At 33.6% G+C, this 19,124-nt stretch overlaps 1 protein-coding gene across 1 annotated transcript; it reads right to left on the bottom strand.

The window, feature by feature from the left end:
- Positions 1-7,500: 7,500 nt before the first annotated feature.
- Positions 7,501-11,961, bottom strand: LOC131069138 (inositol-3-phosphate synthase). Its single transcript, XM_058004477.2, has 10 exons — positions 11,683-11,961; positions 11,301-11,369; positions 11,058-11,193; positions 10,460-10,707; positions 9,927-10,153; positions 8,907-9,022; positions 8,635-8,811; positions 8,100-8,288; positions 7,945-8,007; positions 7,501-7,861 (listed from the first exon to the last, which is right to left on the bottom strand). Exons 1-10 carry the CDS (start codon positions 11,868-11,870, stop codon positions 7,742-7,744), a joined length of 1,533 nt encoding a protein of 510 aa, XP_057860460.1. The 5' UTR covers positions 11,871-11,961; the 3' UTR covers positions 7,501-7,741.
- Positions 11,962-19,124: the final 7,163 nt, after the last annotated feature.

The following is a 19,124-nucleotide window of genomic DNA, read 5'->3' as shown; positions in this document are numbered from 1 at the left end:
TTGATTGAGAGAATAACTCACTTGATTGACTAGTCAAGAGATTTGATTGAGAGTGAGACTGAATTGACTAAGTAGTTAGAAAAAGTTAATTTCAAAAGAGGGGAAAGTTACTAACTAGTTAGAAAAAGGTTATTGAGGACTAAGTGAGAGTTAATGGTAGTATGAAATCTAGAAAGAAATGTCATTTAGATTAAATTTGGGTTTTCGAAAATATGAAATGAAATTAAAATTAGAGGGAAATAAATTTCAATTGAATTTGGAGGGAAATTAAATTCATTTGAATTGAGAATTAAATGAAATTTAACCAATTTAGAAAAATTATTTAATTTGAGAAGACATCATTAGATACTTAAATAATTTAAAGAAATTGTTTAATTATGGGAATATGGAAATTGATTTTAATCAAACAATAAAGATCGCTTAATTAAAGTGAATAATCGAGATTAATTAAATAATATATTAGGACTTGGAAATGATCAATTAAATTATCAAGAAATTAAGACATTGGAAAGTGGAATCATGGATTATGAAATTGAAGAATAAAGATAAAATAATTTGATATTAAAATTATTTAATCATTGAGTGGAATAATTAATAAAATTGGCTTATATAGGTGTGGTAATTTTTTGGGTGTCTACAAATAAATATGTACCAAAATAGTTAATTGAAATAATTATTAATGTAAGGATTCAAAGGTTGAGACATCTTAATCCCAATATTATCTCACTTGTTGTGGACCTATCAAGAGACCAATGCAATTAACTGATCATGACCCCAAGGCCCATAGAACTGACACACCATCTAAACTTCTCTATGTTCATTAGCTTCATAAGTGTATATGTAACATTCATCAAACTGTCAACTTTATCCAAATTCCTCTTTCTGTCTTCTACCATATCACGAACAAAATGAAACTGAACATCAATGTACTTTGTTTTGACATGGAAAGTAGTATTCTTAGCTAAGCTAATAGCACTTTGACTATCACAACAAATCTAGTAAAATGTCTTGTATCAAAACCAATATAGAACACACTCTCTTGAGCCAAATGGCTTGCTTCAAACGTTTAGTAGCTTTCGTGTACCCTACTTTCATAGTGGAGAAAGTGACTACAACCTACCATTTAGTCATCCAACTAATAGCACCACCAAACATCGTGAAAACATATTCACTAATCGATATTTTCCTTTCAATGTCACCTTCCCAATTTGAGTACACATATCCATTAATACTCATCAAATGTCAAGATCCAATAGAATAACCATGAAAAACATAGGGAATAGTCGAAAGTACCCCACAAATATCTAAACACTCTCTTCACCACATCCCAATGTACCTATCCTGGCTAATGACTATTGAATATTATATTTTCATTAGTGTCAAATGATTCAATTAAAATTAAATAAAATTATACTTGATTTCATGTGTCCAAAATCTATAAAAAAATTTAGTTACTTATGACATGGCATGACCAAGCTTTTGAGTTCTAGAAAGTTAGTAGCAAGCTATGTGGAAATCTCTTTTGTAGATAGTTAATAATATCACCACACATCTATTTCAGTTGCTTAAGGTGATCTAGAAGTGTGTGTGGAATGTTTATGGGGTTTGTTAGACAATGTGTATACACTGGAAACCTTTTTTGTATTGTATTCTATTGTTGTGATTTTTAATAACTTGTGGTTTAGAAGTAAATTTGAGCTTTGTATGATGTGTCTGATTTCAAAGTTGTACAAGCTAAGCTTCACCCCACAAGAAGATAGAAGTAACCAAATGATCATTGTGACAAGTCATAGTCTATAATGATGTTCTAGATGTATGCATCAGAGCATTGCATTGTGCACTAGCTATATGAAGCGTGTGAATATTCATTGGGGTTAGTTGAGTGTGTGTTGGATAATGCATGGAATGTTATTACTCCTAAATTAATTAGTGTGTGGGCTTTAGGACCTGGTCACCTAAACATTTGATTGATGAATTTTCATGTGACCAACTTGCGAATAGTTTTGTATATGTTTTTAAGCTGACATGAAGTGGTAATTACTTGTCGAGTGCATATATATTGTTGATCTGATTAATTTCATTGTGTAGTTGTGTGTAAAAATATGTGGGTGATGATGTTGAATGATTATAATGATAACCATGGTAAAATTTATGGAAACTATGTACTCAATTATTATGTGTGGTTCCATTTGAAGATCTTATGTATAGTGTGAGAATGTTCTAAATTCGATCAAATTAGGAAGAAGTTGAGTATTTAGCCTTCAAGATTTGTATTGCATATCTATTGTATTTTTTGATTGAGATTTGTGCCTCATATGCATAAGCAAGACAAAGGTAACAAAGACAAGAATGACTTCACCATTGCATAAGCAAGGGGGTACTAGTGAAAGCATTAACAATTGTGAGGCAATTCTACCATCATGAATATATGAGAGAAGGAATGACACCTAAATGAAAATTGAGTAATAACCTACAAATGCATTCTCTTGCAACACCACAAAATAATATATTGATACAATTATAAACCTCCAAAACATACTTTAAAACATATATAATATACTCAAAAACCAACACCAATGATGGATGCCTAGAAACCAACACTGCTTGACTATATGACAACATTGTCAATTTATGAGACAAGGAGTAGGATGATGCAACATTTGCCTCTAGTCCACTCAACAACACATTAAACACTATCTATCACAAGTGTAAAACTATACAATAGGTTTCCTAACTAGGAGGTACAAACCCTCCACCAAATAGAATGATGACAGATCACTTTCAAGAAATAAAATGCTTCCCAAGGAAAGTAGATGCCCTAAATTTTGATGCAAGACACTTGTCAACAAAATGATGACTTAGGAAGACTTTAAGTTAAGTGTGATAATTTTGTATATAGCATTTCCCTAAGAAACAACTAGAAAACACATGTCAATGATGGAATTCAAAAATTGAGGTACTAAGGACACACACCTAGAGAGGACACTAGCATTCAGACACTAATCTAACTCTAGTGTTGAGAACTCATTAAGGCGATGAATTCCAATCCCATCGTTGTAGTCCTAGCATAATCTTATAGTCCTAGGAAGGCATTGTAGTCTTGGAAAAGTATTAACTAGTAAGAAAACCCAAGCTAGGATTGGATCCCAAGGACATGTCAAACACCTCAAAACTACCCAATATAACACAAGTTAATATTTGAACCTAGCAATGTCAAAAATGACATAAGTTCAAATGAATAATTTAATCTCTTAGGCACACAACACCACTAATATGTGAAGGAAAATATAGCGAGGATTGTAAGGACCTCCTTGATGCTCCTACACGTCCCTATGAAAAATTACACAAGGACAATAATTTACGACACTTTAAATTTTACAAGAGGCTCTAGGATGGCCCAAAATGATACAACACCCTATGGATGAACAACTAGCATCATGACAAAAGCAAGACAAGTCGACAACACTATCCAAGATTCAACGAAGACTAATTAAAGTGCATTTTAAACTAGAAGTAAACATTCCTACATTCATTTTACCTTTACAACATTTGAGCATGAGAACAAACCATAATATATTCATGCTCAACACCAACACTGAGTCACATAAACCATAATCACTATCAATGTCATTTGCATTACATTTTTTTGTCAAAAGTAGTCCATAAAAAGATATTATAATTAAATCATAATAGGACTCAAATGTCCATTCATTATACAAATTTCACTCAAATAAAATTAAGGTACATAAATAAAATACATGTAGAGAAGAATTTAATGAGGAATATAATGTAGTCCCCAATGGTGGTTTCCATGCCACCCAATTGTGTGATACTTGCAGGTTCACCCAACCATGCTAAGAGATAGTCACAACACATAATCACACACACATGATATAAGGGGAGAAGGTCATACACACACAAGATACAAAGCATAGACGACATCCAATTATGCAATAAATCCAACACCGACATGGAAAGGAATTACATCATCTTTCAGGTGCAACTCAGACTACACTAGACCAAGTGTTAAAGAGAAAGTTAGGGAGTGTCATCATAAAACTCACTATTATGGCAACACGTGGAACTAAGTACTCCTTGTTTAATATTGTATTGTCATTGATGTCAAAGGTTTGATATCAAAGGAGATAAAAAAATCAATGAGAAATAAATGTATTTGTGTGTGATCTCATGTGTTTGATAGCCATAACAAATTTGAATTGCTTCTAACATGACATGACTGAGTATTTGAATTCTGGAATGGCAAGATATGTTGGATAGCTCTCTTAATATTATCATTATGCTCTCATTTGAGTTGTTCCTATATTTCTATCACATATGATGTTGTCTAAAAGTATTTGCAACATACTTCTAAGGTTTGTTTCAAAAGAACAGTATGTGCACTAAATTGTACTATCATGGTGTTTGGTTTTGCATTTTTCCACAATCAAGTGTTATGACCAGCATTTTGGAAGATATTTAAGAATACATATGATGTGTCATATTCCATAGTTTCAGAGGTTGAGCTTCACTATACATGAACTTATAAGTGAACAATCATGAACTTAGAAGTGACAGATTGTTCACTATACATTTTTTGGTGTTGAAATTAATTACATATTTGGAAACTAGACTTGAAGTACTACATTTCATATTTTGACTTTTTTTAAGATCCAACCTTTAAGTGCTACAAATGTTTAGGTCAGTTGTGACAAATTCTGAAAATTGAGAAAAAAACACTTCCATTTTTTGACCATAAAGTGGACTCAACTTCTTGCAAACACCCAAATATCATTTTATTAGGATTAGGGTCAACAAATTTCCTACCAACCTAGCACATGTTTAGATAGTTAATACCTTGGCATTGGTTTTCTCATGACCTACTATTAAAATAATTGTGGTATGCTATGAGAAACTTATCGGTTCAATCTATAGATTGGTGCACTACAAGGAATGATGACCAAATAGATGCCTACCTAGAATAAATAAGAAATCTAAAGAGTCCTCTATATACCCGAAGGTATGTGAGACCTAATTCAATGTTGCAAGCATGCTGTCTAAAGCCTAGGTATTATGAAACCATTTCATTTCATGAAGTGCTTAAAACACATCCCTACTTAGCTAGTAATGAAAACTCCTCCCTAGATTTATAAAGCCCATCGCTACATGGACTTCCCTACTTAGCTAGTAATGAAAACTCCTCCCTAGATTTATAAAGCCCATTCCACTAGATCTGATGATTAAATCTAGCTATTAGAAAACCTAAAAATAATGAAATATATTTGTTTATTGATGAGATCTAAGTAACAAGAAAAATGAGTATCAACTATTTATGATCCTCAACACTAGAGAAGAGCATATGTACCACATCCTTGGTGCATACAACGTCAAAGCCACAATATCCCAATTTATTATCTCCAGTTGCACCATAACAATTTCTCATGATTATCTGCCACCTAGACTGGATAATAACAATATGGAAACCTGCAACTCATAACATGGATTAGAAATATATATATTTTAAGCAAAACACTAGTACAAAATGTATCAAATTAGTGTGTTAGTATGTAAGGGCAACACCATGATGGAGTTGTGTGGCAACGCCACTTTAGGAGTTTAAGGGGTAGTGCCCCAAGGAAGGTTTTGAGGGCAACGTCATATAATTACATGCGCTATGTCTTGAAATTTCATTAAGAACACCATTTATGTATACCTTGCAGACACATTGTATGCCATGATACAACTTCAAACAATTCATGTATATATTAAAATAGTTCCAACTACAATATCTAATTTGCCCATTATGTTTTGATAGATGATCATACCTTGATCCAAGGCTCTTTCGTATGTTGTTAGCGCAAGCTACAGCATACCGGCAAACATGAACTTATTAATTTAGACACCCATTCTTTACATTTAATAATTCCAAATCAATCCATGAGAAGACATCTCATTCTATTAGCTATGAGATGAGCTAATAAAAACATGAAAACATGAATGATGACTTAAATGTCAAATTAGAAAGGAAAAATATGAAAAATTAAATAAAATAAAATAAAGCAACAAATTGGTCGGGGCAAGAGTGGATGGAGGCAAAATTCAAGACACCAAATCAAACCCAGATCAGTCCCCAAGTTTGTCTTGGGCAAATACAAAAAACACTTGCAAAACCCTAGTTCAATCCCCTACCAATCAAACCCAAATCAGTCTTGAGGAAGTCAAGAGAGACAAATTGATAACATGACTTTAGAGGATGGCTAGATCACTAGCATTCCCACTTCCTCTAAATCACTAGCGTTCCCATTTGAATTGATAACATAACTTTAGAGAATTGATAACATAACTTTAGACGATGCTAGATCACTAGTGTTCCCATTTAAATAGATAACAGAACTTTAGAGGATGCTAGATAACTAGTGTTCCCTTTTGATTGGAAGAACATTTTCTATAGTTAGCAACATTAACACACTATCTTTTCTATAGTTGCAACATTAACACATTATCTTTAAATATCTAAAATATAGACGAATGTTATGAACTAGAATCTAGATTTATTTTAGCACACTAAACTTGAATAGCTTGAATGATATAAAATAACAAATGAATGCAATTAAATGTCTGCAAACACAAAAGGATAGTAAAGCATGTGTTTAGTCAATTTTAGGTGAGAAAGAGATAGCTGAAAGTACAACTAAATTTTCCAAACTCAAAAGAATGATCCTAGATATAAAAATAATAAAACTAGAATAGATAATGAAAGTATAGAAATGGAAACATCAATATATTTAATAAATACGTAATGAAGATCTCATATATTGAAATATATGTACTTAGATAAATGTACAATAATGTGCATAGATAATTGAGACAGGACATGGAACAGAGGAAAGATCTGAACTATAAAAATAATGAAACTAAAATAGATAATGAATGTATAGGAATGGATACATCAATAAATTTAAAATGCATAATGGAGATCACATTTATTAAAATATATGTACATTTAAAGGAGGACGAAGATAAATGTATAATAATGTGTATAAATGGTTGAGAAAAGACATGGAACAAAGTAAGGAGTAAGATAAATGTATAATAATGTGTATTAAATGGATGAGAAAGGACATGGAACAAAGTGAGAAACCAATATATAATAAAACATATTAATGGATGAGTGAGAGAATGGAAGAAGGTGCACAAGTACCCCCATTTACCATATCGGGATCATGCCACAAATAGGTATGCAAAATTCACCAGATGCCTTACATAGTGCAGGTTGTGTGGGTTTTGTTTTTTAACAAAAGTTATTTTTGTAGTTTACCTTCATACACTAGTAATTATGTTTGTTAGTAATTATGTTGTTAGAATTCCTCATGAAATGCACCAATACATAAGTTACCTTATGTACCAATACATAAATTACCTCAGTCACCTCATACTGATGCATGCATAACTTAGGGGTGGATAGCCATTTCCTCCAGCAGACATCCATATATAGTGCGCTGCTAAAATTTTAAAATTTCAAGTATATATATAACTATAATCATCGACAATAAGTTTTTGCAGTGTAATCACCAACCAGAATGGGAACACAATGTCACAAGGATACCAATTTTACTTTTATAATTCTTAGCAACCGGAGAGCAGCCACAAAATGAGGATTGGCAGCTGATTGAAAACCAGATAAGTAAACCCTCTGCATGAATGCCCCCGGGGCCCGAGCTGTCCTTCAAATGCTTATGCCTTTTCACTTGTACTCTAACATCATGTTATTCTCTGGTGCTAGTCCCACGCATGCTCTCATAATGTTCTCAAGCATTGCTCTCTGTTTTGCCAGGGCATTCACCACAGGAGTACCAGGAGGAACCTACATGCAGATATTGAAACTCAATTAGGTTGCTGCTATGTTAGAAAAAATGAGTTAAGGCGGTATTAATATTAAGAGCTTACCAATGGAGCTTTGGTGAGGTAGCTCAGAATAGTTGCTACAGGGTGGAACGAATGGAATTTGGTCTGTAATGATTATGATTGCCAAATTTTAGTTGAAATCCAGAATTTACAACACTGCAATGCAATCTTATAGTGATATAAAAAGAGTACAATACCTCGCCCTCTTTCTTAAGCTGAATCCTGGTGCTAAGTTCAGCAAGTAAAACCAAATCCAAGATAAGAGGAGCTGCAAGGAGAGAGTCTTCACAAGTATTGTGGAGTACAATGGTGCTCTTTCCTCCCATAAAAATCTCAGAGGTGTATTCATCCATGGCTCTCTTGCTGTCTCCAACATATGGCACATACTGCCAAAGATAACAGGGATAGATTTTAACTTGGCAACTTAAAGGGATAAATTTTAACTTAGACAACTTAGAGTACAGTTCTTGCGATAAAGATTTTGTAAATGATTTCTAAAAAGTTAAGCTGGCCAGAATGTGAGGGAAACTCCTCAAATTGTAATAAAATGGATGGGAAAACTTCATAAATAGAATTCCTGTAAATCAATCCCCGAGAAAAACCCACATAGTTTAATGAAAAGGAGTTTATAAGAAAAACTTTTCAAGGAAAATAACAAGTATTTCACAAGTTAAAAAAATGGAGTTCAAACAAACTTAGAAATGGCCAATTATGTCAATGTTCAATTTTTACCTTGATGACAACCACATGGTCAGGGTGCTCGCCAGGCCCATACAAAATGGCGTTGCTGGAAACCATATCATCTACAACATTACTCTTTGAAATTTCCTTAGAGCGGAAAGTCTGTGGAGCTGACAGATTCATCCCATCATTGTTTCCCAAATGATTGTAGCTCACAATGGAGGTTGGCTGCACAAAATGAGAGATTAGCTTGAATTAAACATGCCTAGTAAACATTAGCATGAAAGTGGTAGACTTCTAACAGCTCTTCCAAAATTACAGACCTTAATACCAGCACCAACAAGGAAATCCACAAGCACAGACTTCATTTTTGTCTGACCACTTTTGAAATCATCCCCTCCAATAAGACTGTTCTTCTCAATGGCCAACTCTATCAGTCCTGCATAACATCATACTCAGATCATGTTGCAAGCCACTGTCTCATCCTGGAAAGTTTATATATTATATGTATGTTGAAAATAATTATAGGTGGGGAAAGAACCTTTTGAGGTGCACAACACCTTGGAGCGTACGTTCCTTACCCAGCCAGATCCAAACCTGGCCTTGGGTGTAGAAGTCTAACAAAAATACAGAATGAGTAGAAGATATTAACTTTAAGTAAATATATGCCAGGAAACGTTCTTCTCTGGTCAAGAGTTCCTTGGTTGTGCATTGCTTATCCAACCCAATTTTTAATCTGACCTGAGTGGATAAGTCCAACAAAAAGAAAAAACAGCTCTAATAGGAAGCTGTTCAAAATGAAATAGGTGAAATAGGAGATAAGATGCCCTTTTCAGGTCCAGCACATCTTGGGTGTACATGCCTTGGCGCAGATTCAAACCTGGGCTTGCAGTATGAAAGGCCAAGCCCTTCACCTTCAAGACCACATAAAAACACATAGAGGAACAATCTTCTTAAGATTCGTAGAGGGTCCCGCAAATATTTGCCCTAGAGTGCTCTTAAATTTTCCCTAATATTTGATTTAATCTCGATTTAAAGTTAATATAAGTAAACAAACTTTCTCACCATGCAAAACTAACCTGATTGCAAAAAAAAGTTTTTTGGGTCCGGTTCTTGCGGGGGGAAACCCTTTTACCAAAGTGTTAAATTGTTTCCCTCGTACAAAGATTATGTAAGTGGATGAGAAAAAAGTGCTTCAATGAACACAAATTGTCTCTGTCTATGTACTACACAACTTATGATTTTTCTTGAGTTGCAGGCACCATCATCTTCTTAAGAATTTCAAATTTACAAAAAGCAGACACCAATTGGATCCCAATTCTTACAGTAATGGATTTACAAACCTGGCACAAAGGTGTTCTGAGGGCTGCCATTGATGAAGGGAATATTCTCCTGAATACAGGCCAGAGCATAAAGAGTCGAGGGTGAAATCTCAGGCTCGTCCCTTTCCAAAGATGCCAACAGAGCCTCCTTTGTGTCATTTAGCCCCACCATAACGTCGCTGTACCGTTCTGTATTGGCAGTCCAGAGAACAACTACACTGTCCACCTTTGTTTTTGCCTTGAACTCCCTGCACGAAATAGTAGTTGAAGACATTCAGGGAAAAAATGGCATCACTTCACAGATAAAGATCCAGGACTATAAACAAAGATATTGATTTAATGCCTTTGGTGGCAAATGAACATATGTTAGTTGTGCTGGCGTTTTAAGGAGGAGACTTCCTGCTCTGTTAAGTAATATACGATGAATTTCTCAAGGAAATAAAGAAGAAAAGAAGAATTGCCTGCACTATCAAGCTATCAACAATGTACAAGATAAAAGAGAATACAAGAAGCAGAAAAAACAACTAAAACGAAGCTTGATTCAGCAACCTTACCTAATATCTTGAACAATCTGCTCCACCTGTTGCTTCTTGGAACCCTTGATGATATTATTTGCTCTTTCACCTTGGTTTGCAGCTATAAAATCAGGATCAAAGATGCCAGGAAGAGGCATCATGTCTTGCATGTAGGGTCGCAGCTGCTTCTGGAGGTCAATGTCGAGAACCTTGGCTCGAGCCATGGCATCTGCCAAATTCAGGTTGCTAATGTCCCATCCCCCAAATACAATATCATTAGGGTCCACCTGCACAAGCAAATTAAGATTAAAATAGGGAGCAACATATACTCGAAAGGAAATTATACAAAAAACAGTATGAGCATGCCCTGTAATGTTTGATATCTATCTACAGATAAATCGGGCATGGCAAAGTAGCAGACATCTGGAAAGAATCTTGTATATTTTGCAACAGAAAAGATGAAATGCATTTACACAACAGAGCATTACAATTTGGTATTTCTAATCATGTAAAGCTGATCTGTTCAAAGGTTTGATGTCCAAGAACAGCCGTTCCACAATGAAGAGAGACTGAACCCCAAAAAATTATCATCACAAACAAAGTCACAAAAACACCAGATCACAAACTGGAATTTTACCATGGGAAGAAGGCTCTTGAAAGGGGCATAAATCTCTTCGCCATTATAAGAACCGATTCTGCAAGTGGAGGCTTGGGTGAGGGACCCAAAGTAATTTGCCTGCTGTACTTTATCCTTTGTCACCCAAGAAATTCCCCTGCAAATCAAATCCAAAAATTTCACTTATCATGGTGAACAATCATGAGCATATCACAACAAAAGCAAAACCCACATTTGACAGAGCAAAAGGGAGAAAATCCTTACTCTCTGTTGGCAATAACACCCGCGGTAAGAGTGGAGCCATTGTTTCCACCCCATCCCACCAGCATAACCCTGTACAACCCACAAACAAAATTTTCCAAAAAACCCAGTTAAGCACATAAATCTAAAGATCCTGCAGCCTGAAGATAAGCTATAAGTACACCAGGAACAATTACACATGCATCTGCAAGTTGCACTCATAATTTTAATACATAAATCGACAGTTTGTCAAATTTACTTCAAATTTGAAAATAGATATTCCATGCGGGCCCCTACAGATCAATTCCAGCTAAAAAATTGAATATTCGTGTTTCTTGGTAGAATACAAAAAGCAAAGAAAAGCATCCTTTTCTGCGAACAGAGAACAAAAAGTAACTTGACTCACCCGAGCTTGGGAAGCCTGGTATCAGTCTTGAACTCATATTTAACAGACTTGGGCCTTACGACCCACTCATAATTCCCATTCCTGTTATCATGAACAAGCTCAGTGGTTTGATAATCATACACAGACTCAATGCTCTCCTCACTGTACTTCACATTGGGGCTCTCCACGCAAAACTTGTTAATAAACATTTTTCCCAAATCTCAAGGTATACGTGGAAAGTGAAAAGTGCAAAACGAAATTGCTCGCTGATTTCTCTTGTTTTGTCATGGCCCTTGAATTTATAACAATAGAGGAGGCATTTCCTCCTCTTGTTCTTGTAAGACCCTGAAATGCTGCCACCTGTAACGGCTTTACATCCTTATCTGCAGACACGCACTCATATTTGACTCTGGGTTGAAACCCCAGGTTAGGGTTTGAGTTCGTATTGCTCTCCTGATCCTTCGCCATCGCCCCGGTCCCCAAGCTTGCCTGCTGGTTACGCATGGTGAAACCTCCCCCTCCTCAATCAATCCATTTCCTTTTCTCCTTTAAATTCCACTTAAAGATGGGGTTCACTCCAGTTGATTTCATTTCATTTCATAGGTAACACAATTTATGTCAGAGTGTTAGATTTTGTGACGACTACAGTCAGGGTAGATGCCAGGATTCGATCAGCTAATCGTGCGCTTTCATTTTTTTCTCTGCAATTCCTGCCTTTCAAGGGAATTTTGAAGAAACTTTTCACTGCGATATGACATTTTGTGGACCATTTTTTAATTTCGAGAAATCGATGTTTTGTTTTTTCTTTCTAAAATAATAAGAGAGAGAAAGAGGAGATGGGTGCATTATTCAAGTCTCTTTTAATTCTTTATCAATAGTGTTCAATTAATTAACTACAATCTTTGGACTATCTAGAAGATGATAAAATTCAGTTACAATAAAACAACATGTCGACCCAATAAAACAACATGTCGCTCTTAAGTCAAACAACTATAAACCACATTCCAAGATAGACAATAAAAAGAACAACGAAAGAAACAATAGACAAAGGGACTAGTTATAGTTTCTTTAAGACTTCTATAAAATGTAATGTTTTATTATAGAAATGTTCACATGGCTTGACAAAGTTCTATAAATCTTTTTCTTTATTTCTTTTTATTACATCATGTTGTTGTAATGGTGAAAATTTTATATCCATACGTTTTTAAATATAATATGTATAAGTAGTATATTAATGTATGAGTTTAGTTATCATGTTATTGTATTTTGATTTAACTAGTATTTATTCTTAAAATTAATTTTGATTTTTAGATTAGACTTATGGATGTAATTTAATCTAAATCCTTTGTGACCCTATGTTGCAGGGTGGAGGTTCCTAGATTGCTAGTAATCACAACATTTGATCTGAAGGCTTTCGAGAGTCGAAGGTGAGTCATTGCTAGAAACTTAGTCTTCCTCAAAAACTTGATGGGCATTATATCAAATGAAGGTGGTGAACGGATCAAGAATTTTCTAATAAAGGAAGGTCTCAAGGAGGAGGAGGATGACAAAGCAAAATTTGAGTGACCATCAAAGATGGACAGCCAGCGATCCCTGCAGTAGAGGCAGAATTGGCAGGGCATGAACAATGTGGAGATGAATGTGCATTCGTGCAGAATATGAGAGGAGGAAGAAGCAGCAAAATTCATAATGATAACTGTCATGCTACCTCTATTTTGTATACATATAGAAGAGAGCATATAGGATATGTGGTGTAGGGATTTTTGTATGTACATCCCAATATTTTGAGGGCACCATTTTGAATTGGGCATTCCTCATATCGTTGAATGAATATCAATAGGGGTGGTTTAGATGTTGGTTGGTTGAATGGGTAGTATACACCAGTGATAGCTGGATATGGATATCTATGTATTTTTTAATTAGATATAATGTAAAGGGAGCTACCCCATGCAACTATTAAATTAAATCTATAAAAAAAAAATTATCTAAATCATTTTAATAATTTGTGGATCTAGTTCATCAACTTTGAAAATTTAAATTCAAAATAAATCTTGTTGGCTTTTCTATACTAGCATTAAGAGTCAACATAACATAATTTGTGTTGATGTGTGTGTTATATTGTTGTATTTAAGGACTTCTGGTCATTTATTTAAAGATCCTCAAAGATGACTTAGGTAACATTGAAGAGAATTACCATAGAATAGTTTAAGAGAATCATAGCAATATTATCAAAGTATTATACTAGCATATATCGTCTTAGGTCCATTGTGTGCTTTCTTGTTGTCTTAGATCACTCTTGCAAAGCCATTGAATTAGTCCAACTATAGGATTGACTCAAGAGGAACATGACCTTCACAATTCAATAAATTTATAAGGACCAAGATTCAAATATCAAAAGATTGAGGTGAGTTAATCCTAATAGTCCATTTTTTACCATTTTACATTATTTATAATACATTTTTGTGCTTCAAATTCAATTTTGCACTATTAGAGTCACCAATGGACTTGAGCCTCGAGGATCACCTGCAAAACCAAAAGATGTCTTCTACAACAAAGCAATAAGAGAAAAATATTACTTGATGGGCTCAACTGATTGATTAAAGATGGACAAACTGTACATATGATGTCTTGCTTATGAAGGCAAAGATTGATCAGTTAATTATGTGCTTAAGGTTTTATCTCTACAATCCTACTTGCCACGACAATGAAATAAACCTTTTCACTATGATATGCCAAATTCAGTCCACCGTTTTTTGTTTCACATAAATTTTTTTTATTTTTTTATTTTTTTATTTTTTAAATAATAAGAGAGAGGAGAGAAGATTTCAAACATCGGTGCATTATTCAAATCCTTTTGTGCATTTTTTAATAGGGATTATATAGATGTGGGCATCTTTGTTTTTTATATGGTTTTTCTATCACAGTCTTTAACAATTATGCTCAATCAATTGAGCTACAACATTTTTTCTTTTGTATGGTTTTTTAATGCCATATCTTTTTTATTAAACGATTCAGAGAGATGATAAAATTTAGTTAAAGCGAAAGACCAATCGATCATATGTAAAACAACATGATAACCATATCAACCAACATATAATAAACCAAAGTTCAGGATAGACAATAAATAGAACAAAGAAAGAAACAATAGACAAATGGGTTAGTTATAGCTTATGTAAGTCTTTTATAATGACTTATTATATAAATTTTCATGTGGCTTTTTATAAATCTTTGTCTCTAGTTCTTGGCACATAAATTTTTACACCATATTGTTGTAATGGTGAAAATTTTAGATCCATACCATGTTAATTAGTTGTTATAAATATAAAAAAGTAATGTACAAGTAGTATATTAGCATATGAATTAGTTATCATGTTATTGTATTTTGATTTAATATCTATTTTTTTTAAATTGATTTTGATTTTTGGATTAGACTTATAGATGTAAAATTAATGAATCATTTTATTAATTGCAGATATACTCTTTCAACTTTCAAAATTTAAATTCAAAAAAAATCTTGTTGGCTTCTTTCTACTAGCATTGTGAACCAATATAAAATACTTTGTGCTAATGTGTGTGTTATATTGTTGTATTTAAGGACTTCCAATTAGGTATTTGAAGATCACAAAAGATGACCCAGGATTCAGTGAAGAGCACTATCATAGAACAACTATAAGAGAAATATAGCATCATTATCAAAGCATTAAAATAGCATATATCATCTTAGATCCATTGTGTGTTTGCTTGTTGTCTTTGACCATTGTTGCAAAGCCATTGAATTGGATCAGTTAGAGTTTTGTGTAAGGAGAAAACATCCTTCACAATTTAATTAATTTTTAAGGTGTTGCAAAATACCCCTAATTGTTACCAATATTCAAATACCAAAATATTAAGGTGAGTCAATTCTAATAGTCCATTTTCTACCATTTCCCATAATTCACAATTCATATTTGTGCTTCAAGTTCAAGTTCACAATAATGGAGAAAAAATACACACTCATGATGGTGAACCAAAATAAAATAAATCTAGTTAGTAGATTCTAAGACACCTACTTGATCAATCCTAAATATTGGAATTATAATAAATTAAATCCTAGCATATTTAGCTTGATTTTCCCATCCTCGAAATCTAGCTAAGGATTGCATTATAATTTATTTAATGTTTGCATAACTTAAACGTTTATTGTTCCCACTACAAACTTGTTATAATTGCATGATTTAATTAATTGTCCTAATAAATTTATATAAAGGGTGTTTTTGTTTCTTTACTTTTATTAATGAACTCCACTTTCTTGCATGGCCTAGGGTTCTATCCTTAGGGTTTATTTTTCTTTCATTAAGTTTTCATATCTATTTTTTTAGTCACATTATATTTTCATATCTCATTAGGGTTTTGATTATATGTATGCTTGTGTTTCATAACTATACCTTCTTTTAGGGTGTTGTACTTCATCATGTGATCTTTTTTCTACCCCATCCCACCCACCCTTGTTTTATCCATTAGGATTTCATTTAATGATTCATTTTTTGATATGGTAGGCTACTACTTTTTTAGATTTTATAACACAACTTACATCCTTCTCATGTCACTTAAGCATTTAAGTATTCATGAGTTATTTTTCATGCTAAGGTCTCATCCACATCCTCACATTTCTTTCAGAAGAAGTCCTCATTTGAGTCCTTAAAGAACTCAATCTACTAAAAATAGTGTTCCTAATGATAGTCCTTATAATACTCACATTGAGAATAATTTTAAGGACCATAAAAGATAGAAATAGTATGATCATGATTTATGTGTTGCTAAGCATGATCTTTATTTCACAAGGTAATTACTTATTGATGCACTTATTCATGTTGAATCTCATAAATAGTCATCTACTATTCTACATAAGGCATTAGTGGATTCTCCTTATGGCACAAATGTTATACATAAAGAATTAGTTGGTGCTCATAATGGCACGATATTCTTCATATATTAACATGGCAAAAATTACATTATTTTTGTTAGGCAACATAAAGATCTTTGTATATTTCATGTCATAAATTACTCTTTACTATACCCAAAAGGAGGGAATGACTTGTTCTTCTCTAATCACCAACCCAGTTTTCATATCTCCTTATTGCCTAAAAGTGTTAATCATCAGCAAGGAGAAATTCAACACCATACTAATATTTGCATTTAGGAGAAACTCAATTTCATACTAATACATGGGATTGGGAGAAATTTAATGTCATATTAGATATGTGTAATTAGGAGAAATTCAATTCCATATTACAAACTTATTTTCTAATGAAGAATAACAAACTAAATTATATTTGAAAACCAAGTACAACTACTACAACTAGCAAAGCTAAGATTTTAAAAATGTTGATTAACATTGGTTAAATAAAAAATTGGTTTTATCAACATGCACTAGTAGTGGAGTTGGCTTGGGTCGTGGGTTTGCTCCCCATTGGTCTCAGGTTCGACTCCAAGGCTTGGAATCACTCGATGCACCTGGCTTGTGGGTGGCTTGGTACATCCCAAGGGACTAGTCTCACCTCAACTTGCCCCAAATGGGCGTTGAGTTGGATCGTGGAGATACCCTTTGGCAACAAAAAAAGTGGTTTTATCATTGGGTTCCTATTAATAACTGTCCAAATTAACTTTATAAATTCTAATTACTTAACTAATTTAATAATTACATTCTTCAATCTTTTTTAAATAAAATTAATATAATTTTTTGTCTTTCATTATGTTACTCCCATTTATAATATTAACTTATGTATAATCAAATTCCTACTTAAATGAGTTATTTTGGATGTGTTATTTACATGCAACTTTAAAGGAATTTGTACACTTAAATATATTGCATGTGTAAAATAATTATTGACTCCTCACTTGAGAGTGGAGAAGAAGTAATATAATGAGTGGTGATGTGGAAACCCTTTCGTACACCTTTGAGGATTGATAATACAATGGGGCTAGAGGTCTAAGTACAAGACACTTCCAAAGAAGACTTCACAAGGGTCATTCCTTACTAATTCAATATATGGAGGTAGATTAATCATGTTACTATGACACAACGCAAGACCTAAAAATGATATTAATTTTGATTAAACCATATTTAACTAGATTAATAATTGAAAACACTTTATTCCAATTATAAATAACTAACCTAATGTTTCGGATAAAATTAAATGCAATAATTTAAATACTCCTCAACCTTGAAATTTACATAGGTTAAAGTCAACACATCAATGTCCCTAATTTTATAGCAAATGGATTTATGTCCAAGAAGGATCCAAGAGTATCGTTTTGAAACCAAATTTTGACTAATGCATCACCACTTCTTAAAATAGTTTACCTCCTATTTTTTATGCATAATAATAATATCATATTAATCTAAAAAAATATATTACATTAGTATGGATCAAAGATGCCCTAAATAGGCACTTCATTTCAAACCCTACCCCAGGCAGAGGCTGAACCATCCCTTTTGATTGATACAATTTTACAGCCCCAAAAAATCCCAAAAACGAACAATCTTGAAGCCATTAAAAACTAGAGTATCATCTCCCACACTAAGGAATGTCGATCTAGCCAAATCACACATGTTCCTCACAAAATAACCTACAACTTGCGAAAGCATCGTTCTAATGATTGAAAAGGCAACTAGAGCCTCAAAATCTATCAAGAAAAGGAGAAATCAACCAATGGATTTTCAGAGATGTTGTTGTGGACAATGATACCCGCCTTAATCATTTCAAAGAGAAATACCCAGGAGCTCACAAATTGGCTAATGAGAAACGTGTTGGATATTGTTGGTCATTGTTGTTGCTAGGATATGTTGTTGTCATTGATGTCAACATATTCATGTGATTTGCTCCGGTGTGTTTGGGAAGATCTTATGATCCGGTTTTGTAGTTTTGTTTTGTTGATTACTGTTTTGCAGAGTTCAGTATTTCCTCTGGTATATTTCGGTGTGATTAGATCTTGTGCTGAGACTTTGGGATATTGTTTGGGATGGTCTTTTGTATCTTCATTTCAGATGGATCATGATTTGGTGCCCCAAGTTATCTTTCTTCATGACAGTTGTTGATTGGTTGTGTTCTTGAGCTTTCAGACATTGACAGATGGAGATTTGATAAGTGGTGTTGGTGCAACTATTTTTGGCAATTATAACATGCTTACTGGTGTTTCCTAGTCATTTCCTACTTGTTTTAGTGATCCACATTGATTGTCATGTGATTTTTTTATGGTTTCTATGAACTGGTGATTATTTTCGTGTTATGCAATTTTCCTGATGGTGTAGTGTGTTGCGGTTGATCTTGGCATGATTTCCGGTGGAGTTGAGTGTTTAAGAATTTGAATTAGGTCCATGTTATGTCATGTAAATCATTATATTGGTTTGGTGGTTGATCTTTGTATCATGTGGTGTAATTTTCTAATTGAGGGTTGAGGGTTTAGTCGACCTTGTTGTCAAG

Source organism: Cryptomeria japonica, chromosome 1, assembly GCF_030272615.1.
Source record: "Cryptomeria japonica chromosome 1, Sugi_1.0, whole genome shotgun sequence".
Taxonomy (NCBI): Eukaryota; Viridiplantae; Streptophyta; class Pinopsida; order Cupressales; family Cupressaceae; genus Cryptomeria; species Cryptomeria japonica.
The sequence above is the reverse complement of the archived record's forward strand: the minus strand, read 5'-3'. Positions and strand labels throughout refer to the sequence as shown.

Excerpts from the sequence above, each read along its gene's own strand:
- LOC131069138 (XM_058004477.2), bottom strand. The coding sequence starts at position 11,870 with ATGTTTATTAACAAGTTTTGCGTGGAGAGCCCCAATGTGAAGTACAGT. Across the intron at positions 9,023-9,926 it reads TCAGAACACCTTTGTGCCAG|GACTGATAGAGTTGGCCATT; the intron begins GTTTGTAAATCC and ends GATGTTATGCAG. Across the intron at positions 8,812-8,906 it reads TTGTTGGTGCTGGTATTAAG|CCAACCTCCATTGTGAGCTA; the intron begins GTCTGTAATTTT and ends CATTTTGTGCAG.